The following is a 24,019-nucleotide window of genomic DNA, read 5'->3' as shown; positions in this document are numbered from 1 at the left end:
ATTGCATTTGGTTCAGATCTGAAAGAAAAAAAGTGACACCAACAGACTCTGTCTGACCTATGTGCTTAACGTTAACCCCCCAGTACAGCAAATATGTGGAGTCACCAGTGTGTTTGGAATGCTCTGCTTTTGGCAGCACTTGGACCCAGTTTCACCGTTTCAACCAGTGAGGCTTACTGTCTTCTAAAAAGCCTATTTCAAAACACACTGTCCCAGGAGAGAGAAAACAAATTGTTTACACAAGCAAACTAACACGGAAGAACTAAACACCCACGCTTCTTTCTTCAGCAGTTCCCCTGCTAGGAGTTTCTATGAACTCATTAATCCAGTGAGTAAGGACAAACTTTTTAGTTCAAATCAAATGGGTCTTGATGTGACTGCTGATGCTGCTGAGGAAGGAAAGTTTGGCTATGATGATATCCCCTATTCAGCTGGGGGATCAAAAAGAAATTAGAGGAGGGAAAAGAGCTCGTCCCGAAACCTAGGAAGGACTTTAATTCCTCCTAGTCTGGAAGAAGACAGCCTGGCAGAGGCTTTAAGCGGTTCTCCTTACTGTTAGAGCCAGTCAGTGCTGTGGCATCAATTCCTCCCTCTTTATCCATGGGCTGTGTATGTCCTGGCCTTTCGAGGGACTGGAGGAAAGAAGCAGATAGGGGCGTTATGAGGATGTGGTGATCTTGGTCCACCTTCTTAAATACAAGTGTGATGGAAGAAGGGGAAGGGATGAGAAGGCTGCTCAATCCTGCATAAAGTGGAGGTGTGGAACGTGCATGGTGTCCACCTTATAGTGGAAGGTGTCCTTGCCCATGGCAGGACATGATTGGAGCTAGATGACCTTTAGGGCCCCATAACTGTTCTGTGATTCTTCTATGAATATGAAATCCTGTCTGTCCAGGATCCTTATGCAGATGGCTTGGGAAGAAGGGGTAGAAAAGGAGAGGAGCTTTAGTAGGAAGTAGAAAATAGTGAAAACTGAAAAACAGGAGGATGGATGGATTGGTGGATGGAAACCTTATGGGTACAGGGAAGGAAGCTGGCAGAGTCATGAGGCTTCATCCCCAGGGGTTCAGCTGCAAGAGTGAAGGCAAGCTGGGTGTAGGGGCTTTGGTAGAGGAGTCTGGGGCTGCTTGGGATAAGCAGAGTGAGAGGATGGTGCTAGCGAGGATCAACCTGATGGGAAAAGGGAAGAGGGTTGGGACAAGCAGCAGTAACCTTTGCACTGCTGGTGAATTTACAAGTCAGCTGTGACAGAAGGTGATGGGGTTATCAGAGGGAAGAGTAGCAGGGAGAAGTCAGAGGGAGCAATTGTCTTTGGAAGGAGGATCAAGAAGAGCAGCATGAGGACAGGAAGGGTGACCTGTGCTTACGTGACTTCGAAGTTACGCAGACTGGGACCCGAGCCAGGAAGTTTGCTCGAGGCTGACATTGCCAGTCCCATGGTGTGTATGTAAAAAACAGGAAGAGGAATGGAATTAACTTGAGACAGATATTTCAACAGCTTTCAGCTTTGAATTTCCTGGGTTTCATTGGTGTGTGTCATAACCTTCTTGTTTTCACTATTTAATATTTTTTTTCCGTAAAGAAATGGAAGAAGAAACATTTAAGACTGTTTATCAGAGTCGTATATCGTGATTGACTTTTCTCTTTTGTTTGGTGAACGTATGTATTTAGAAACTAAATTGTAGATTCCAAATATTTGAATACTTGGAACTCCCTCAAAAAGAAAACATCTCCAAGGTGAATCCCTCCACCTCCCCAGTGCCCCAGATAATCAATAGTTCAGTGGCTGTATGACAAAAAAGAAAACTTAATATTTCAGAGCATAGTTGGTCAAAGTTGTGCATGTATTTTATAGAACAGTCACTCTTTATAACCAGTCTTACAGACCTGATCATTATGAGGCATATACAAGTGTCTGAAATTATTCTGAGGATTTAAAATGACCTCCTGGTTTTTCCGGATAGGTCAGGTAGGGGCAGTACCATGCATTATGCTCTCTGCAGACTTTGTTCTGAAGAACTGTTACATTGCCCTATTCATGTCTCCCCTCCCCTCTGTCCCCAATCAGATCCTCAAACAGGCAAGAAGTAGACTGCAAATTGAGCTTTTCCCTCCAGGATTTGATTTATGGGTTTGTTTTGATTTTTAACCTCCTGGTAACACAAAATAGGTGTAGGCATTCTGTCTAGGCGTTCCATCTCCTATGATGTGTATATGGCACAGCGGACAGGACAGTGAGAACACTGTGCTTTGGGTTTATCCTGCTTGCTGCGTTGGCACACTTGTGCAGCAGTGAACTGGCACACTTCCATGGCTCAGTCTGCTTTTTCCAGTCTGTATAGTCCAAGTGTGGTTCAGGAACAAATGACACACTCCGAGCCCGGTGGTGGCTTTCCCCCTGCATAATACAGGTTAGCAGTGCTGTGCTGTGGTGGTGCAGAAGGTGTCAAGTCCCTAGTGGGGCTAACCCAGTTCCAAGCCCATCTCCACAGCCGAGACAAGCCATGATGCAAGCTTTCTACAGTGAGCAGCTTACCTGTTTGTTGCCAGTGGGTCCGAGCTGGGCTAGGGCAGTGAAAACTCTGCTGTAGGCAGAAGTGTTTTGCTCTCTGGTGTATTTACATGAATCATCTTTGTGTGGAGAGCAGTGACTTTGGTTTAATTAATGCAAGATTTTCTTGGAGTCTCTTCTGTGCATAAACCAAAACAAATAGATCAAGACATAAGCACTGTTCTTTTAACGTTTTTCTAGTGAAAATATTTTCTTTTGTTCTTTGAGAAGTAAATCTTTTACTTGGTACTCAGCTTCACGGTTTGCTGTTTGTGCACCCTTGGGAGTGGGGAACCACACTGGAAGTGTGCTACAGAAAGTGGTTCTTAAAGCAATCGATAGAATTCTTCAAAAGTTAGTAGTGAGTGCTGAGTGAATAAAGAAGCAAATTGTCCATCATGGCTGATGTCCAGCTGTTTAAAATAAACAGTGCAACCTCAAAAACTCACATGTGATCTTCCTCATACAGTCTGTTGGATTACATTAACCTCTTGGACAGAAAGCACTAGTGCAAATATAACTCATGGACAGAAAGCACTAGTGCAAATATAACTCACGGCATGCAAATACAGTTGTTATTGAACAGAAAGCAAATCCACACCCTGCGTAGCTGGAGTGCCCTCAGGTTAGTCGCTCGGTGCTGACCTGGCATGATTCAGTATGTGGGATGCTTTGCATCCTTAAACAGGCATCTTGAAAACAGATCCTTACTAGGTCCAAGAATTTCAGTGGCTTTACACTAGCTGACCCACAGCACTTAGTGTACTTGCTTTAGAAGGCGAAAAATCAGGTTCAATCGCTGTAATTTTTTCCCCATTTGTTTAAACTTGGATAAATGTTTGCATATCACTTACTAGGTGAGCTGACCAGAGTATTTTTAAACATTTTCCAGTGGTAGATAAATAATAGTTCAGGTTTGTTTAGTCGGGTTGTCTCTGTAAAAAACATACATCCAAATTTTTCTTACTCCTGCTGATATGTGGCTCCAGTATTACATTGAATTGTTTGCTCCAAGTTTAGATGTTTTTTCACCCAGTTTGTGTGTGTGTGTGATCAGGTATATATCATTTGCTAATATATACAAAGTTAAAAGTCTGATTTGTTAATTGTTTAAGCTGATACGATGCTTTCTGACTTTGTGCTTCCTCTTGGGTTATGCAAATGTAGCAATTCCTGTGTGATGAAAAGTCAAAATGGGGTTTGGAGCGGCGGAGGGCTCCCACCACTGTGTGAAACTGAGTAAGAAAAATTCATGCTTTTCCTCAGATATCTTGGTATTGCAAAAGAAGCAAAGGAAAAAAAAGCCAAAACCCCACCAAAAATAAAGCCCAACCTCCCCAACACACACTTCCCCATTCCCTGCCCCCCCCCCCCCCCCCCCCCCCCGCTTTGTGACATGTTTGCAAAAACCAGAGGTTGGAAGGGACTTCCAGAGTTCAGCTAGTCCAGCCCTCCCTCCAGGCTGATCTGGAGCTCGGGACCTTGTCCTCTCCTCTGGTCACACACCTTTCTTTCCTCTGCATATGCCCTGGTGACAATGAGGGGTTCCTGTGGGTCACCCCCATCAATGCAGTGTCAGAAATTGTCACTGCTGTGTGGTTTACTCCTTGAGAAAACCCTCTGACGCAGGGCAGTACTGTTCCCAATTTTCACCGGGAACGGAAACTAATTACACATCAAAGTTCTCACCAAATATGAGGCCCATTTCTTAAATCACGAGAGTGTATTAACTACTGGTACGTTTTGTCTTAACGGGACCGTGCAGAGGCCGGAAAGGGCACATGTGCTTCCTGAAATCCCAAAACATTTTCCTCTTTTAAAGATGATGCTACACTGCTCAGGTTTGTCTCCTTGATACTTGTGAACATAGCATTTGGTTATAAGCCTGAGTTTTTGCGGTCCACAAAATTGCTATTTTGTGTAATATGCTGAAAGCGTGAATAAAGAAGAAGGGGTGAAATTGTACCTGTCTTATGCTAACGGCTAAACTGACAAGTGTCCCAGGTGATTACATCTTGACAGTCTTGATCAAGGAATTCAAATATTAGCCCTTACCATAGACTTGGTTGAAATAAAGCACTCTGTATTTGACTGCCTTCGCTTACTTGGCTCAGAGGAGGAGCAGCCTGTGTACTGGAAATGAGCAGCTGCTGTCACAGGGAGCTATCCAAAAAACCAAGGTGCCAAGTGTGGTGCATTTCTGATGATCTGGTTCCTTACTTAATAGCTAAACCATTAGATCAGTGACATAATTTACATATTATCTTCCGAATGTGTCACATGGAAGATGAGCATAAGGTCAATAGCAGAACAAAGAGAGGGTGTTTGTTTCCTGGCTGATCGGTGCCCCGATGCCCCATCCTGTGCTGGAGCTCGAGGCGCACAGCAAATGGCCCTTTCAGCGTTTGTACTCTGTGGTCTCAGGGTGATGAGTACAAGCTTTTAAATGGAGCTTGCAATAACAGCCGAAGGGGCTCCCGATCTTACCGATTCTTCTTGCACACCATTTAGTAGCTGTGCTCAACTCATTCCGGTAATTGTGGCCATCAGTGGAAATCTTTCTTTGGCATTGGCTGTCTCCTGAACAGCAGTTTACTTTGCAAAACGTTTCATAGGGAATAATGGAACCATTGCTTGCCATTATAAGGGAGTTATTTTCTTACAAGGAGATACCTGTTAAGCATAGTGGTGATGCAAGAAACACAACTAGAAAATGCTACTGCATTAGAATTGAAAGAAGCTATGTTTTGTCATTGTTCATTGTCATTGTTCAGTGGTGTGCAAACTATTTAACATTTGAATTTTTTTTTAGCAGTGAAGAGCCTAAAAGATATTTAGGGTTTGAAAAAATTCACAGCTTTTGCAGTTCTTTTAAGATCACTTTTCTGTCTCGCAATCCATGTCTCATATTTACTTTTAAGGTCAAACAGCTTTTAGATCTGTCTGCCTTTTTTCCCCATTTGTGTGTTGCTTTGGGTAAACAAGTTCAATCTTTTTCAATGAATTATGTGAAGAAAAATATATCAAGAGAATTTGTGTTTCCCTAGCTCTGAAAAGAGAATTACTCTTACTGGAAATCAGCTGAAGCTTTTCTGGAAACACCGAGCAAAATGAGCACAAGCTTTGATGTACATAATACTCTGCCACATGCGAGAAATGTTTTAAGGTGGGACAAGGGGGGGTGGCTTCAAACTGACAGAGAGTAAGTTTAGGTTACATGGGATATTAGGAAGAAATTCTTCCCTGTGAGTGTGGTGAGGCCCTGGCACAGGTTGTCCAGAGAAGCTGTGGCTGCCCCGTCCCTGGAAATGTCCAAGGCAAGGTTGGTGCAACCTGGGATAGTGGGAGGTGTCCTTGCCTAGAGCAGGGGGATGGACAGAGACCCTTTTAGATCTCCAACCCAAGCCATTCTGCGATTCTATGATCGTGGAAATATGTGAGCAGATAAAAGTGTTCAGGCTCTCTGAACCATCAGGAAGCCAGGTCTGTTCTTCCCCCTTGCTGCATGGAGGATTGTCACCTCTGGCAGTGGTGTGCTCAGAGCTTTGTTTTGATGCCTCTGTTGGGCCAGGAGGTCAGGGCTAGGACTTGAGCACTGAAACCCTCATCCTGCTCTGGCACTCATGGTACAGGGGTTATTTTAGGCACCTGGCTTTTCCCGGGTGCCTAAAATAACCCATGGTCAAGCCCAGCAGGTGGCTGTCTTGTGCATCTCCATCCAAACTCAGGTGCTGAACCCCACCTCCCTTTGCATTAAAGCGTCGCTCTGAGTTCTGGAGTTCCTCCAGACCTTGAAGCTGATATTGTAATTCAAGCAATTACTTTTTCTTGCTTTTTCCAGGAAGTGCAGCTCAATGTTAAACTTTTTTAAGGCATTTGAAAACACTTGTGAATGTTTTTATTTTTATTACTCAGTGGTTTTGGCAGGAATCGTAAGTGGAAATTACAGAAATACTGCAAGAAAGGCTAGTTTTTTTTGTGAGGTATCTATGCCAGGGAATTTGGGAAGAATAGAAACCTTCTGAAAGGTTATCCAAATCAAAGCCAGTTGCCTCCTAAATGTATTTCTCTGACATTTCCAGAGGCAAACAAGACATGAATGTATCAACAAACAATCATTCTCTTATAAGAGATTTGGTAGTATCCTCCATGACTAAACGCTGTGCCAGAGGAAATGACTTGGGGTTTTATTCCTTTTCAGTAATGTGGAAAGTATGCCATGGGAGCGAGCAGGAAGAGCTTGCTTAGTGGAAGAGAGGAAGAAGAAACTTGGGAAGGGGTACAGAGAGACAGCGGTAGCAGCAAGCAGAACTCTCCTGGTAGTGTGCTGTGCTCGGCAAAGCTTGAGGATTGGGTTTTCTGAGGCATTCGGTGTTTGCATAACTATATGCTCCTGCTGGAAAGAGTGATGCCATGTCTGCTCATGTTGGTGGGAGCAGAGTCAGGCTGATTCTTGTGCCCTTTTCAGATGGGATTTTCAGATGCTTTCGTTTCGGAATTTACGGCTTCATAGATAAAAGAAGTGGGTGGACAGCTGTGAGTGAGACAGTGGATCTGCCCAAAATCTAAAGAGACTTAAAGCCTCTCCTGAGAGTGCAGTGCTGAAACAAGTTCAAAGCAATAAATTCTCTTCATCCTTTAGTCTCATAAAAGGCTGCCAGTGAGTAGGATCTGGAATCAAGGGGAAAAAATAAGCCTGCAGGCAAAAGATCGGTTGAGGCAGGAGTGATGACTGGCTGAAACCAGATGTAGAAAGATCAGTGGATAAGTCTGGCAGTGATGTTCCCACTTCCGGCTGACTCGGGTAATTATGCCGTGACTGAACTGCATAGGCTGGGACACAGCCCCTGACGATCGGTCTGTCCGGGTGACAGTCTCTTAAGCGCTGGCTGATACTTGGCGGCTCCATGCGTGGTGCTGGTGCGGAGGAGTCGAGGAGTCGTCCTTGGAGAGCTGGCTGTGATTTAGCAGCATTGTTATGTTAAGCGGAGTGAGCGGCATTGATGCAGTTTACCTGTGACCCCTCATTGCCTTTGAAAAGTTCGGGAGTGTTGCATATTTATATTTCCTTTGCAGTTTATGAGGACGGTATTGTTTTCTGAAAAGGATTGCAAACTGTCGTTCCGAGGCCCTTCTGCCTACATGTGTAGGGAATGTCTATCTTTGTAAGATCTTTTTTACCTCGTGGGCAGAAATATTGACTGAGAAGTACTCACTGACATCATACTGGTGGCTTTCTTCAGTGGAGCAGCTCACACAAACACGTTTCGTTCAGGCAGCAAAGATAAAAGTATAAAGAGTGCTCGAAGGAAAAGAAGGGTGAGGGAATTTTTGTTTTTCCAAGGTTTTTTAAACTCTTTAAATAAAATAGCAAAATACAAAAACACACCAGTGTGTAAAGAGTGACTTGCCATTTTTGCTGTATGTCTTACTTGTTTTTTACAAGTAATGTGCCCTTGCATTACTTGAATTAAAAAAACAAACAAAAAAAAAGACAACCAACCAGTCTGTAAACTCTTTCTGCAGCCAAAAGAATGATGGAAGTTAGAATTTCTTTTTACATAATCCCCTCGCATTTTGCTTGTGGATACAGCTGTGTTAACACAATGCAACATTTGAGTTGAGAGGTCTGCCAGATCCTGGCACCAGTGATAGTTTGCAGACTGAAGGTCTTATTTGATAGATTTTCAAAGTGATACTGTGCTCAGTTGTATCTATGTTCCTGGAAGGAGGCTTGCAGTCAGCTTCTCAGAGGAAATACTTTCAAAAGGAAAAGTTTCATTTTGCCAAGATTCAGATAAGGTCAGAGTAATTGGACAAACCAGAGCTTTGTAGGTTAGAGATGAGCACAGCCTTGCTCCCTGGGACTGTGCAAATGTACTAGGAGAACAGGAAAATGAAATGCATGAAGATGATTACATTTGCTGAAAATCTGAAGTTCTGTGTGTATCTCTTGGCATATTGTCAAGTGTAGCATTCCATTTGAGCAGGGTGGGGTTTTTTTACTTTTTTAAATTAAGTAAAATGTATTTATTCTTCCTGTTTCTGGTGTCCACTTTAAGCCACCAGAAAATGGGTTCCCCAAATTAATTTTAGTTACTTTAATACTATGTATTTATGAATTGCTGTAAAAAATGATTGCAATATGATGCTAATTCACCATAGGTGTTACAAATACATCTGTAGTAGCTTCTACCTAGCTTCCATGCTTTTCTGTTGTGGGACAGTAGGGATTGTATTCCAGCTGTACCCCACTGCTGGCTAAGGGAACATACTGACAGGTAGCAATCACCATTAGTCTTCTGACATCAGCTGACCTTTGCCAGCTTATACTTAAGGTCTGGACTGGTATTTTCTCCTGTGTTTCTGTGGCTGCAGAACGGTATAACTCTTAATTTGCCTGAGGTGGTTTCTCTGAGAGCCTGTGCTCAGTGATTGCATGACCTTTACAGGTGGAGAATGAAAGAGGGCACACTGAGTTTCTTCAGTGGGGTAACTTAAATGTAAAATACAGGGGGAAAAAAAAAAAAGGTGATAATTCTGTGGGTCAACCAGCAAAAGGAAAGCTGCAGATCTCTTCCTTCAGTGGTGGCATACATGGAGTCTCTTCCTGCCATCTTCTTGCCAGTGTTAGTCTTTTCCTCAGTCAGGTCTTGTTAGGTTGGCCAAGAGATCAACAATCCTAGTTAGGAACTAAGGAACAGGAAGCTGGTACAGTTGGGATAGCCTTGATTCCTTAGGAAACCGAGCAGAGGTGGGGTAGGGAGGACTGTGGGCAGGGACTTTGCACGTTCCTCAGATTGCTGTGGCTGAGCTCAGGGGAGATGTACAGACAGACTGTCTCATCTTTGCCAGGACTTACGGCCACAGAAAATGGGATGTTTTGCTTTGTAAAAGCAAGATTGGAATGAGAGGATTAAAGAGAAGGATCCCGAGAAGTCCAGCGAGGTGGTCATTTGCTCTAATATAGTTAAGAATAAGAACATACCAAAAAATCCAAATAAAACTGCGGTAGAGGGAGTAAAGTAGGAGCTGTTTTGATGAGGAGTCAGAAGTCTCAGTTGCATACAGGCATGCAAAAGGTGCTGTGGCATTCCTGTGTGAATGGAAACCAGCAGGAGAAGGGAATGGAAGAAAGAAGATGAAAAGCACCTGTTTTTTTGAAACATACAGCTTGCATGGGCACGAGCATCCGTGCAGTAGCGTTGGACTTCAGGGGAATTTGCCAAGCAGACAGATCACACCTTCTCCCTGCCCTGTCTTGTCGCTCACACACGGGAGCTCTGTCCTGGATGTGAGGAGCTGTGGGAAGGCAGCGCTGTGCGTAGGAACCGTCTGGCACCTCTGCCCACGGAAAGCTGGGGCAGAGTACTGGGACACACAGAACGCTCCCTTCCAGATGGCCAGGCAAAAGGCCACCTGAACAGCACAGTGAGCTGGCTCCTGCAGCCTGGTGGCATTTCCACGGGGGCTTTCTGAGCAGGCACCTGGGCAGCGTCTGGGTGAATCTGTCTCGGCTCTCTGCCTCAGTGCCTGGAACACACAGGGAGGAGAAAAGGCTCCTCTCCGGTAGGTACAGGAGATGACATGCTTTGCTGACTTTCTCTACCCAGCTTCCCAATCAAAGGAGGGAGATTTTTTGTTTCTGACAGCCTCATATGGTCCAAACTCAACAAGGACAACTTCAGGGCAGTGGTTTTCCAGCCTGTTTTGGATCTGACTAAGCATCAGATGTGCACAGCTGTGTAGAGAAATGAAACCTCCTGACACTAGGTTTGTTTTTCTGCAGTTGTTTCTGCATGATGTGGAGGAACCTCTCAGCTCTGAGGTAGGAGTCTGCCCCCAGGTTGTGGAGTGTTGCACCCAGCCTGGCCATCCATTTTACCAGCGAGCTCTAATGTCTTCTTGAGTATTGGATGGCAAAAAAGAAGTATCTGCACCAAAAGAACCCCTCCCAATAAATACAAAATAGCCCCAGCAGTGCCTCCCATTGTGCTGATTTTAGTCAGAAATACTAAAACCCACTCAAACATGAAACATTATTTAGGTTACCCAAAATTAGTTTGAAATGACATTGTAGCCACAAAAGGTGGTGGGGGATTGATTCCCTGGCTGTGTGGAGCTGAGAAGAGCTCAGCTGAGGCTCAGAGTTAAGCTCCTACATACAGATAGCAGTAATGTTGCATAAATGGTAACAGTAATAGAAGTTATGAAGAAGTTTAGAGCTCCAGAACCTCTTGCAAGTGAAATAAGCAGTGGTTTTATTTGAGGCTTTCTTCCGACTGGAGTCATACCACTCTTTGAAGGGTGAAAACTGTGTATTTGTGTGTTTTCCTTCCTCTGTATGTTTGAGTGGAGAATGTAAAAATCCCAGCATGGTTTTATTTTGGTAATAGGATTGCATGCAGACATCCTTGTGGTTAAATTGAAAAAAAAACTTAAAACCCATGAGATTTCCTGTGAAGGGTTTGTTGTTTGCAAATGAAGTGATTAATGACTGAGACTAGAGATGCAGGATCTTGCTCATAATGCTCTAATGTAACTCCTTTAAAATCTCTGGGATTTTTCATGTGTCTTTTAATTTGGCTTGCCATTAAGGGAATAGGATCAACTTGGAAATTTGAGGGTTTTTTCTAATTCCCTTTTTGGTTTCTTGGGTCCCCTTCCACCTTAACACTCTCAGGTGCAAATTTTCTTTCCAGAATTGATCTAAAGAAGATTTTTCTTTTTTTTTTTTTTTTTTTAAATATAATTTGTTATGCTCCCCAGAGCGGAACAACTGCTCTCCACCCTTGTGTATGTGACAAATGAGGAGACAGAGCTTAACTCATTTAATAGCACCTGCAAAACCACCTGAACTGAACATCATCTCTTAAGGAATTAGTGTAGTCATTTAGGCACACTTCTAGGTAAAGAAACACCGTTCACAATTCTTCAGAGCTTCACCGGGAGCGTATCCTTTAAATATACTGATTTAGGAAGAAAGTTGGACTTTTTTATTTTTAATTTTTTTTCCCCCAGCACTGTTTTTTGTCTTGTCTTGCTCATCCCCTAGTGTTTGGCTTTCGCAACAACTCAGAATTCAAGATTTTTCTTTCAGCCTTCAAAGTCTGCAAACCCTGCCTGGAAAACAGGCAGGTTCCTGAGCTTCCTGGCATGGCTGCTTTTTAACCAGAATCCAAGTGGAAAAATGTAACCTTTTCTAGTGCTCTTGTGGTAGGACCTCTGGAAACAGGGTGAACTATTTAAAGCTTCCTGCTACATGTTAAAACCAGAATGTTTCTTTTCTGCTGCTTGTGCCTCTCAGTTTCCTCATGTACTTTTGCTTGCCAGGGTTTTTCATTTAACCCTTTTTTTCATTTAATCTCCTCCTTCTGCCTTGGTCTTCCTTACCCGTGTCAATTCTTTCCCATAAGGCATTAGAGGGAAGCAGAAGCATGCATGTGTTTGGTGTGGGGTATGTCAAACTTGGGGTTTTACCTGTCAGCATTCTCTGTCCCAGCTGCTTTGTTCTGCTCCATCTCCCTCTGCAGCCACACCACTAAAATGGGTTTTCACTGCTGCTGACAGCCATTTTTATTTTCATTTCTGCTTGTATCAAATCAAAACCTGTGTCTGTATCTCTACTCTCTAATGTTTTGCACTTGCATTATTTGCCCTTTTGGTAACTAAAACTTCCAACATAGCTCCCTGCTGTGTGGTTGGTAAACGTGTGGGCAAGGAGGAGAGTTAGGCTGTTTCAATACAACTACAGGCTCACCTGTAAAAGTCCTAGGAGGACTTCTTAGCATGGAACTGACTCCTGCTTAGTTCAGAAGCTGATTCACAAATTACTGGTGTGAATTGGTTGTGACTTCAGAGGAACTCTGCTCCTCTACTTTCAGGTGGAGATCACCCCCTTGATATTCCCCTCGTGATGCATTAGTATATTGTCCTGGGTGTTAAACTGTCCATTCCTTTTACCTGATAGTGGAAAATGCAGCTTCTTCCTAACTTCATCTTCAGTTCCTGACTTGAATATGACTCAGTTGCATTTTAGAAACTTGAAGCAGCATTTTTTGGGGGGTGTTTGGGGGTTTTGTTGTTGTTGTTTGTTGGTTTTTGCTTTAGTGGTAGTGTTTTCTGCCTTGTGGGTGATTTTAAACTGTTTTTTTTCCCTCCTGGTAAGTCCTGCTAATACTGTAATATTTGAGAGTGGATTGTAATGACATCTAACATTTTGTTCTGTTTGTACTGTAGACTGAGGTCAAGTAAACAAAGAAAGCAATCATTATGTTTTAGCATTCTTTTTTAATGAGCACATTAAAATCTACTCACAGCTACAGGATCAGCTGTGAAAAGAAGGGAGAAATAGGGAACTCTGAGTAGCACTGTATTTTTGAAGCAATTTATGGAAAAATAATGGACTGAAGGGATATGTAAGGACTCTGGTAGGAAATAAATGGCACGATGTTGTTGACAGAAAGGGTTTTGGCAGAGGGCTTGTTGTGACTGTTTCTGTGGCTTAGAATTGCAGAGGAATTTCCTACAGACTGGACTAACCTTTACAAATATGTGTCTGCTTTTAGGAGATCAAGGCATACAGTGGAGTCTTCTCAGGGAAGATGTCATCTTTGACAATGAAAACCCGTTGTCTGGACAAAAGAGGAAGTTTCTTTAAGGTAAATGGGATATTTATACAGAACATAAAGTATGTGGGCTTATGTGGAATGAGCGCTGCAGAATGTGCAGTACTCTGTGATACACAGTAAGCCTTTTCTGTAAAACGGGAAGTACTTCTTGAGCATTTCTTTTTACAGGCAGTGTTTGTGCCTAGATTACCCCCAGTTTTATTTCACGTGTATATTTTGTTTGTACATGGCATAGAATATTTGGTGTAAAATAGGTCATGGCTTTCTTTGCTCCTAATGCTGAGAACATATGCTTTATTATGTACAGACATAAAATTATTGGAGCCTTCATAACTGGATTTGTGCCACTTAAAGTTGTGGTACAGGTTTATGATTCCCATTATTGGATTGAAAATTTGGTTTACTGCCTATTTTGAGAACAATTGGCATCCCAAAAAGCCAGGGTGCAGTGGGAGTTATCAGTGTAGCTTTCAAAAGATGACTGAATCCTATTAACTATGTGCCAGGGTTGCCGTGGCTGCCTTGCTGGACAGGGTTTTGCTTTAGGGAGCCATCAAAATTTACAGGTGCTTCTGAGCACTGAATTAACTTACCGTGTTCACATCCCTGATATTATCCAGCACTTGCTGTAGCTTCTTCCAGTGAAAGATGCTAACCCTGCCATCTCTGGGTGTTGCTGTTTCCATTACTTCTCTTCCTCTGGGGCAGAAGTTTCCCTTAGGGCAATCTTTAGGAAACGAACCATCAGCGCTTCAGTGGCATCGTGTTTTCCTTTTGTCTTGCCCAGCAGTTCACAGTGGTCAACAATTAACAGGGTCATCCAGTGACAGGAACCGCCTCTCAGTTCTGCAACACACTTCAGCTACCTCTCCTAACTCAGGAGCACAGACGTCAGCTTGTTGATAGCACTCCACAGCCAAATAGGGAGAATAGCCCTGTTTTTCAAATCACAGCAAGGAACTGTCTCAGTTCCAAGAAATATCTCTGGGTTGTCTCTTAACCCGTATGCTGAAGGACTCCTGATGTCACTTGGGACTGTAAGCAAGCACCTAGTCATTTTCTGCAGTCCTTTGGGATCTCCTTGTGTAGTTCTTGTGTAGAAAATAGATGCTGGAGCAGCTGTTTTGTTTATGATGATGGCGTTGCAGTTACTCTAAGTGATTAGAAATGCAGTTTGCCTGCACAGTTTCAAGAAACATTGTCAGTTCGAAAACTAAGGTCCTAAGTTTTCTTAAGGACTGGCTGGCAGGGAAAAAGATGTCTCCGAGATACTTTTCCAGACCTCTCACCATCCCTGGGCAGTTGCACTGTTGGACCATGGTTCTGAGCACACAGATTCAGATTGGAAGCTGCAGGCAGTCAGTGTGCCCAGCCTGGGTGCAGTGCATCTGGTAGTTCATGGGTGTTCAGTGAAATTACCTTTTTTTCCTCCCTCCCCCATGTGAGTGGAATTGTGACAGCAGTTACATTTGTTTGCTACAGCTGAGCTGGTGAACAAGCAAAATACTTGGCACATCAGATTTTTTAATTTTACTTTTTTTTAATTTGCCTTGTCTGTCTGTGTTTAGGAGACCTAGTAATTAAGATATGGCCTTTTATCCCTGCCGATCCGTTCTTCAGAATGCGCTCCCACAGGCACAGACTGTGCAATGTACTTGCACATGGCTCTCATGTTGTTCTTGTTACTTTGCAGTTGCCTAAGAAACCTTTACCATGCTGGTAGGCAGATTCTCAGGGCTCTTAAATCCTCTTAAGGGAGTATCTTACCATTCTCAGCAACATTTGCCAGAAAAATCGCTGACAAATACCAGTGGGAAATTCCAAATTCATCTTTTTTTTTTTTCCCTGTTTCTTAAGTAGTTCTCATTGCTGCAGCTTCTAACCATCTCTTAGTTTTTTCGTGGCCATTCTTTTGGCTGTTAGTGTGCAAGGAAAACAGTATTGTCTCCATTTTACACAGAGCAGAAGTCTGTAGTTTCAGAGGCTAAATTCTGTGGACTCTTTATACCTTGTGCTTAGTGAATGCTCACAGCCAGCAAAGAGTAAAAATGAGGCAAAGATGGGGTTAGTCTTGGATAATCCTGGGAGTGAATAACTTGCCAGTGGTTACAAGAGAGAGCATGTGGCAAGGCAAAGGGCTGAATATATGTCTCTTGACAAATGGCCTCTTTACTGAATCATCCTCCTTCTCATCAGAATGTTCCAGTCTTTACTGAACTGGCATCAGAGGTTTCACACCGGTAAAGCTTTTCTGTTCCAAAACCAAGCATCGGGTAAAACTTTGTTTCTGATGAGTAAGACACTGAACAATGTCAGTGGCCCTGAGAATTTGTGGCTCACTGTGCAAAATAACCAGAATTTGCAGCCGTGTATCAAAATATTGGATTGTATTCAGAGGCTTGCACAAGTCCAGAAGCAGCGTTCCCAGTTCGGCTTGTCTCTGGCACTTGGCCACCTCATCACACAGGGCCCTCTGTGAGGGTTGCTACGTTCTGCTTATCAAAACAGGAAGGAAAAGATGTGATGCCAAAGAGGATGCAGGTCTCCAGAAAGGATGAAAAATGAGATGCTGGCAGGAAGGGGGAATGGTAAGTGCTGAGGCTCATTTGTCCAGTCTGATACTGATCTCGCTGTCTTCAGCCCCTCGCTGTCTTCAGCCCCTCGCTGTCTTCAGCCCATGTCCCCTTGCCAGATTAGAAGCACCCATCTTATCTTTTCCTCTCGAGCTCTTGTAAATCTCAGGGCTTGGAAACATTGTGCAGTGGTCATCTTGGCTGACTCTTTCAGTGCATTCTCAGAAGGATGGCAGTTTCGTTAATTCTCTGTACAAGCTTACTTACATTTCAACACAAAAAGCAGGAATTCAGTTGTCAGGCAGTTTTTTCTTAAAATGTCCTGGAACAGACATCAAATCAAAGCCACCTGTCTTCTTCTTGGGAGCAGGAAACGCTTCAAGTCAAGTGAGTAAGAAGAGCTGTGGTTATGCTGGGCTTCTGGGAGAGGCACTGTCTGTGTCTGGTCCTGGGCACGTGCTTTCCCTTATGCATGGCAGTGATGTGAGTGTTAACAGAGCAGCTTCACAAGTGTGACTGGAGCCCCTTGGGGTTGGGTTGCTTCTGATGAACACACTGACTCTGATTTTTGCTGCTTGTACGACATCCTGAAAGATGCAAAACAAAATAGATGAGTTGTGGTGAGAGAATGCTGGGGTGCTGAGGTGCCATGTTTGTGGTCCGTATGTAGGAGTTTCACTGTCACCCTTGCCAGCTCCCAAAAGCTGAGCTCAGTCTTGCTCAGAATCAATTGACAATAAGCAGAGTGTGGTACATTGTGAAAGGAAATGTTGTGGCTTAAGATGTTTGCATTTCATGATTTCGTTCATGGATGTTAGGAATGTAAACAGTTAGTACATGGGTATTTGGCAATCTAATGTTTAGGATAGATTTGGTTAGGCAATACTGTTCTGGGCTGCTATGTGAATTCATGCTGCCTGAGTCATGATTATTTTTTGGCTTTACAGTGGTTATACTGTAGTGTCTTTTGAATTTAAAGGACAGTGCTATATCAGGAATAAATCCCAAAGGAAAATCATTAGACACAAAAAATAGCTATTTTGTCATGTTCTATAAGATCTCATTTTAATTTTGTTTCTTAAAAAATACTAAGTAATTAACCACCTGAGAAGATGTCATACTTCCAAATGCATTTTTCAGGTAAACCTCCTCCTCCTATAGCAAAGCAGAGTAATAGCTATTTCACAGACCTAAAACAGTCCACTACAGATTTCTTCTGATTACTTTTTACGTCTTTGTGCTCATGTATGCTGTTTTACTCTAACAATGGCCTCTGACAAATGTATCCGTCCACTTCAGTTGCATTTTTCTTTGGAAATTGCTTCTTGCTATGTTGCTGTCAAGTCTGTTGAAACAAAGGAATGAGTTTTCCCATTATTTCCAGCCAAAGAGGTACCACACTTGTTGCAAATAGAGAACTCTCTTTGAAGAATTCCAGTATTCTTAGCCTTGCACTAAAAAGGCAGAGCCTTCTTCTGCTGCTTGTTTCCTCAGGGCTGGAGCTAATAATAGTACATACCCAGGATCCTTCCTGCATTTTGTAGAAACACGTTATTAACAGCTCATCTTGTGTGATGCTAATTGTGCGTGCATCACGTGCGCTGTATAATCCCCAGATGTGTCATTGACCCCAAATACTGGGAAATGCTGTCATAAAATCATGAGTGCACCTTATGTTGTTTGGTAGAAAAATGCCCTTGTAACAGTATGTGCCAGCTAATTGCAAGCATTCACAAATGGTGCAACTCCATAAGACTTTCTGGTTTTACATCAAGGGAACAGCAACTTTCTTTTGTCGTTAAAGAGAATTTAAGGAAAATTAGTTGGAAATTGCAGGAAATCTTGGTGGATTATTTTAGCAAAAAATGAGGGGTTTCTTCCTAGAGAGCGATGTTTTAGTTCAGGTGGAGTACACAGTGGCAGGTGGTAGGTCCTGGTTGGGTTGCGGTGGGTGTTCCATCCTGGGGAACTTTGCAGGTCACTTTGGGATTTGATGCCACACTTTGACCTGGTTTCCTTGTCCAGGATGTACTGACTTTTCAGTCAGTACAAGGAAAGACTGATTTCTCGTGGTAGATATGTGGTATACCCAAGAAATTTAGCCTGTAGAATAGAATGTGAGCTGAAGGCTGCTTGAAACATGCCATTTTGTGTAAGTTCTCTTTAGAAAAAGAAGCAAAGATGCTAAACATGGAAGAATTCTCTCAGGGATGATAATTTCTGCAGCGTTCTCTTCGAGGCAGGCGTAGAAATTCAAAAGCATTAAGATTACTTCGCTGTTAGTACAGTTTGGATTAGAATTCTTTGCTGTAGCTCCCCGAGATTTTGTCTTCTGGGAGGGAGGTGGGTTTTGTCACAGCTCTGGTCAAAGCCCGCTAACGCAGTTAACTCGGTTGGCAGCCAGGTAGCGACACAGCAAGGCGGGCGTGGAGGAGGTGGCTGCAAACACATGGACGCCTCTGTGGAGAGCTCATACATTGTATGCTTTTCAGGGAGAGGTGCTGAAAAGCTCCTTTGTTGTGCAGACTGTTGGCCTGTGAGAGACACTTAGTCTCTGTAGGTGTGTCAGAGAACAGGGCACACCACTGTGATGGCTCTTTATGGCCCCAGTTGGTCTTAGGGATGCCAAGACTTGAGGTGCTGCTGCCCATGAAGAGGAGCTCCTTGTGCAGAGCTGAATCCCGGGGAGTAGCAGCTCAAGCTTTCATACAGTTGCCAGCTGAAGCAGCTTTGCAGGGGTGCTTTGCTGGCAATGCGTAAATTCACCCCTTCTGATTCACCCACAACTGGCTCTGCTGACAACCACTCCAAGGCACCTTGATCCCCACCAGGGAGATTACATGCCCAGAGCTGGTTGCAGCACTCTTCGTTCCTGGTCAGCTTCTCTGTGTGGATGGCCAGCAAATTTCCAAGCAGTCTGTCTTACTCTGCTTGAATCTTAAGCAGAATCTTAACGTGTTTGAAGGAGGGCTGCTGAAAGAGACACATCTGTTGCTGTGCAGAGTTGACCAACAATGATCCCTTGAAGACTACTGGATGGCCAATTCCAGCTTGATTATTCTGAGACTGACTGTCTTTAAGGTGCTTCTGTGACTGGCCTTAGGTTTTACCATATTGCACAAAATGGAAGGAGCTGGGAGTAATTCCCCTGGTTTCAGTGCTGTCTCTGGGCCCTGCAGAAGGGGATCAGATGGGCTGACCGGTGCGTGCAGCACTGGAGGTAGAGTTACACTGCTAATTCAGTGAAAGGGCTGCTCTGCTAACCTTAGTTCCCCACTCTCAGGGGATGCTGCTGCCTGTAGCCATGGTCAGACACCGTGCATTGGGCATGCAATGGCTTTCTAGTGAGGCCCACTGGACAGCAGTGTCACATGGATTTTTCACCATGTAAAGCCAGTGTGGGGGCTGGATTCACCCCTTATCCAAAAGGAGGGATGAAATGACCTGTGCTCAGCAGCACTCAGCTGTTTGGGGGGTGCGGAGAGACTGCTCCATCAGGATGGCCTGGGTTCCTGAGGCTGGCCTGGGCTCCTCCGGCTGCTCCCTGAGGCTGGCCTGGGTTCCTCCAGCTGCCCCTCCTCACTGTCAGGGAGGCATTGCTCACATCTGGCTGCAGTGACTCAGGGGTGTTTGAGAGTCAGCAGCTGGAAGGTCTTTGCAATGCCAGTGCTACATATGGCTGGTGTCACCGAAACTGCGGAAAAAACACTCTCCAACAACAATTTTTAGTGTTAGAGAATTGAGGCATTACTTTATTCTGGCCAGGATGTGCAACAGAAATAATTTCATCCACACATTGCGTGGGTTATGCAGAGGAAATCATTCCATCACACGTAACTCTTTACTAGATTGTTCACATACAGTCAAAACCCGGAAAAATTCATTGGCTCAATGTTCATTAGTCCCAAGGTCTTCGTATTTGGTTTCCTACTGGTTATTGATCCCTTCGCCTTCCATGTTAATTAGGCTCTCCTCCTTCCTTCTCTTATCTATCTCTTCCCAGGCCAGGAGTCTCAGACCATGAGGGTGATGTTTGGAGTTGATGTTTGTTAATGGTCATTATCTTTTGTGTATCTTCTGTGCTACTCCCAGTCCTTTGAGATGTTAAGCTCATCAGGCCTAAGTGGTGAAGCAATCCTTTGAAAAGAAACCTCAATTCCTTTCCCCCTGGGCAAAGGAGAACAAAACCCCTGACTAAAGTTATGTAAAAAAATGTTAAATTTTGTATCATTTCCAACACTGGGAGCTATGACTTGGACAGAAAGAAGCCCTTATGGTGTGGATAATGGTAATTCATTCTTACATAAGGTCCATTTATTGGAGTTGGCCAGTTGTAAGCAGAGACTAAAACTTCTTTTGAATTATTGCAATAATGCTGCACAGCAAAGGAGAGTGCGAATTCCTGAGGTGGAGGAAAACTTCCAATATAACAATTTAGGAAGATGATGCGTGCAATTCTTTGAAATGCTGCTGTACCGAGTTGCCCGCGCTGAGCGGGACTCGGGCTTGTACCTTGTGGGTGGCTGTGAAGACTGTTCTGACTTGGACTGCAAAGCTGGTTTTGCTTCATGTGCCAGGGTTTTTGTTTGCTGTGACGTGCAGGAGTGGTGGAAGAGATCACTGCATCACTGCAGACCTTTCCTTAGGTTCCCTCCCAGCAGGAGAAAGGGAATCCTCCAGGGTTTGTAGGCTGTCATGGTGTGGCGTGACAAGCAAACTTGATGTGTTGGCTACAAAGAAGTGTCCAAGAGAGCATGCTTTGCAAACTTCATGGTTGGTTTCTGCTCAACAAAATGTTTCCCAGAACTCTGGGTAGCAAATTCTGCATTTCTCAGGATACAACCTTAGTCCTAACTGTGCCCACCTTAAAATGAGTTCTTGCCCTCATACCCAGAATCAGGATGGGGTTCCACCCGAGCTGAAGGGTTGCAAGGCAATTCTTTTTAAATTGAATTGTTGTGTTCAAGTGGAGTCCAAAACCTCATGTGAAAAGCAGCCACACATTCCCTTCTTGCTTCATTGCTTTTCATCCTCCACGGTATCATAATGCTGGCTTAGTGTCCCTTCTGAAATAGAACTCTTGCGGATGGAACTCTTCTAATTTTTTTTTTTTGTTAAATTGAAAAGGTAAATGCTATGAACAGTTGAATAATTTAGTTTTTGTAAGATGTTTTATAATGCATAGAGGCTGCAAATTTATTCCATTTAAATTAAAAGGCTAGACAACCTGGAAGGTTTTGTACTGGCACAAAACAGGAATGATTCTTCCTCCGAGAGCCACTGTACATGGGCCCAACCCTTACTTGTTCCTTTGCAAGGGGAAGTGTCCAAATAGGATGTGATTTTACAAAAAAAGGAAAAGTTTGTAATCTCTGGTGACTAAACTTGCCCCGGCTTCTTTTCCACGCCTCTTCCACTCACTTGATGTCATACTATTTTTGTCCCTTTCTAGCTCATTGACACAATTGCCTCAGAAATCGGAGAACTGAAACAGGAGATGGTACAGACAGATCTCACAGTGGAAGATGAATCTGCTGATTGGCGAAGGTGATTAAAATGTTTATTTTCATAGTTCTGGAGGGTCTGCCATGACAGGAATGTTTTCATTGTGCTGTCTTCTTGGGTGGCTGTTGTCCTAGCACTTTTCCCCCTGGCAGCATAGGATGTGTAGATAATCTTGCTCTTGATCTAAGGCATTTGCCTTTGTGCAGGAGTGCTCGGAGATTCAGTTGTTTGGTGTATTTGCCTTATTATCTTCTAACTGCAACTGAGCTTCACTTCTACTTCCTTGTTAAAAAACGTGGGTACTGATGAATGTCTAAAGCAGGAAACTGCTAAGATTATTACCATTGTCTGTGGCACTGCTTTGCTTTCACACTGTAAAGACAAAATGTTCATGGCTTCAAGTGGCTCTTTGAAGGTTCAAGATACAATAACATGATTTATTTATGTTCTCAGGTTAGGAAGTAAAATATTGACTGCTATTAGCTGATGCATAGGTGGGTTATGTGTTTAAGTTAAGTTATATATGAGTAGCTTGCAAATAAAAAAAATAAATTGTAGTATTAAGCTTGTACCTTTAAGTGGGCAGAGTGGGATCCCAGCATTTTGGCTTTGCTTGCCCAGTAACATCTGCTAAATTGGCATCTGGAGGATAATTAATATTTTAATCATTGTGTTAACAAGAGAACGGATTTTTGTACTTATCTGAAATATTTGTTGTAAAAGGAAAGCAACCAGTGTAGGCATTGTGTTTTATCTGACTGCATGGTCTTGGCCAGCTCTGGAGCTGGTGGGCTTTGTTCTTCTAGCAGTGAGTTAATGAAGTGGAAAATTATTATTTAGAATTACATTCAAGACTTTTAGCTCTTTTTCTTCCTATGAATTCTATTGACATCTGCTAGAACTTGCTACAAAGCATATTTAGATTATTTAAAAAAACATTAAGCAGCACCTTTGTTTCCCAAGTGGTAAAGAAGTAAGACAGTTGAACTAAAGTTGCTGGCTGTGGCCCTGGTTGAACATTATTCACGTTTTAAAGCTTTTGAGAGCACAGTTCTTTTACAGGGGCAGAAAGGATACTTTCTTTTTGTGAATTCAGCTAATTAACTTCAGACATCATCAGCTAATTTTCAATTAAGAAAAGGATTCTTGTATCTTTGAATACATCATATGCATGAATGGCTAAGGTCTACTGATTTTAAACTCTTGGTGGAAGCACTTAGCTGGAAATAGTCAATGAAACTTCCTCCCCATTTTACAGATCATGGGTTTTCTTTTTATTGATTTTTTTAATGGATTTTTAATCTTAATTTGTTAATCTCGACTGCAAAATATATTTTGGTTTAAGATATGTAAGTAAACCTAATATAAAAAAGCGAATAATGCAATTTCTATGAAAAATAATAATAGCCATCCAAAAAAAATTATTTATGTCACTTCAAGATGATAATGTGAAATATGAAGTCTGAGTAAATAAGCTAGTCAAACCTTCTGTGACTACAAAATTCTGAACGGCATGCTTCTGTGTAAGGAAGAAATTGTATCAAAGTTGGTAAATTATGTAATTTAGTTGTGCACTAGCACTTTTTTTTTTTTTTATAGAGCTACAGAGCAAGATTATAGTAATTTCAACAAAAGTTTTCCAGAGTTCTTGTTTAAACTAGACACCTCACAAGGCTGTGTTTACTGTCATAACTTTATTTCTTTGTAGTTAATTTAAAACTTTGCAATTAATGTAGCTTGCTCTTCTTATTGAGTGTTCTGCTGTTCAGAAGTTGGTGTCTTGATATGACCCTTGGATTTGCATCTAGGGAAATTTGAGCTCAGTGTCCATTCTCCTCGCTCTTTTTCCGCCTTAGCAGGTAGCCACAGACACTCGGAGCAGTTCTGGAAAGGCAGCAGTTGCAGAGCTCTCGGCTGAATTCAGAAAAACAGGGACATGAAACTGCATGTTTGCAGCCTCAGTATTGCGGTGTGAGGTTTTTTTGTGGTTATATGGTGACTTTCAGATTTATACTCCTCACCCCAGTTTTATTTTGGGCTCCTCTCTCCTTTTAATATATATGGCCCAAGTAATATCAACAATGGTTCAAGGGCTTACCGCTTTGGCTTGTAAATATATAAAAGCCAGGCCAAAAAACAAAAAGGCTTGCAAAAATGTGTTTTAAGGGGGATTGTTTCAGTATTCCACTTTTTTGATGCCTGGACTTTTCCCAGTGCAGACATTTATCTCAATAATGCAAATGAGCAGGGTTTTCAGAAAAGGGAACGAGTGGGACAGATTTCTGTCCTGCCATTCCAGTGACCAGAGAGCATCTGCATGCAATGGCAGCCCAGGAGCCTGCGGGACAGGACTGGTGGCACCTGGATGCACCTGGATGATCTTTTAGGAGGTCCCAGGCCCCCTGCATGTCTGTGTGAATGTCTGTGAAGGGGCTGATGCTTCCTGCTGTCCCTCTGTAGGGAGGGCTGTAAAGCTCCAGGCTTCCCGGGGCACTTGGTGCCTGTGAAGTGGTTCAGGGATGCTTTGCTGGTGGTGGCAGCTGCAGCAGCTTATTCCCTTCCTGCTCTGTTACTGTGGAAGGAACAGGGGCAGAGCTTTGCTCCCTGCCTTGTGTCCTGCACTGCACAGCCCTCATGCCACTGTCTTTTCCACAGCAGTTACTAACTTCAGTAGAGCCACCTTCTGTCTTGCACAGAGAACCACTTCTGTTACTGTTGACAGGTAGGCAAGTATCCAACAACCTTTTTTCCCAGCCGCC

General features: G+C 43.2%; 1 protein-coding gene across 5 annotated transcripts in view; it reads left to right on the top strand.

Annotated features, from left to right (window-relative positions):
- RIN2 (Ras and Rab interactor 2) overlaps positions 1 to 24,019 on the top strand; it is a 64,070-nt gene that overhangs the window by 11,309 nt on the left and 28,742 nt on the right. For 4 of the 5 annotated variants that reach the window (XM_069008747.1, XM_069008751.1, XM_069008746.1 and 1 more), the window contains 2 exons: positions 13,120 to 13,212; positions 21,208 to 21,302. In XM_069008747.1, coding sequence (XP_068864848.1) covers positions 13,156 to 13,212; positions 21,208 to 21,302 — 152 coding nt within the window. In that variant the 5' untranslated portion in view covers positions 13,120 to 13,155. Of the gene's footprint in view, positions 1 to 13,119; positions 13,213 to 21,207; positions 21,303 to 24,019 lie in introns of those variants that run through there. The other variant, XM_069008749.1, reaches the window with a different exon arrangement.

This window comes from Aphelocoma coerulescens, chromosome 3 (assembly GCF_041296385.1).
Source record: "Aphelocoma coerulescens isolate FSJ_1873_10779 chromosome 3, UR_Acoe_1.0, whole genome shotgun sequence".
Classification (NCBI taxonomy): domain Eukaryota; kingdom Metazoa; phylum Chordata; class Aves; order Passeriformes; family Corvidae; genus Aphelocoma; species Aphelocoma coerulescens.
This window is presented reverse-complemented; position numbering and strand designations above follow the sequence as displayed.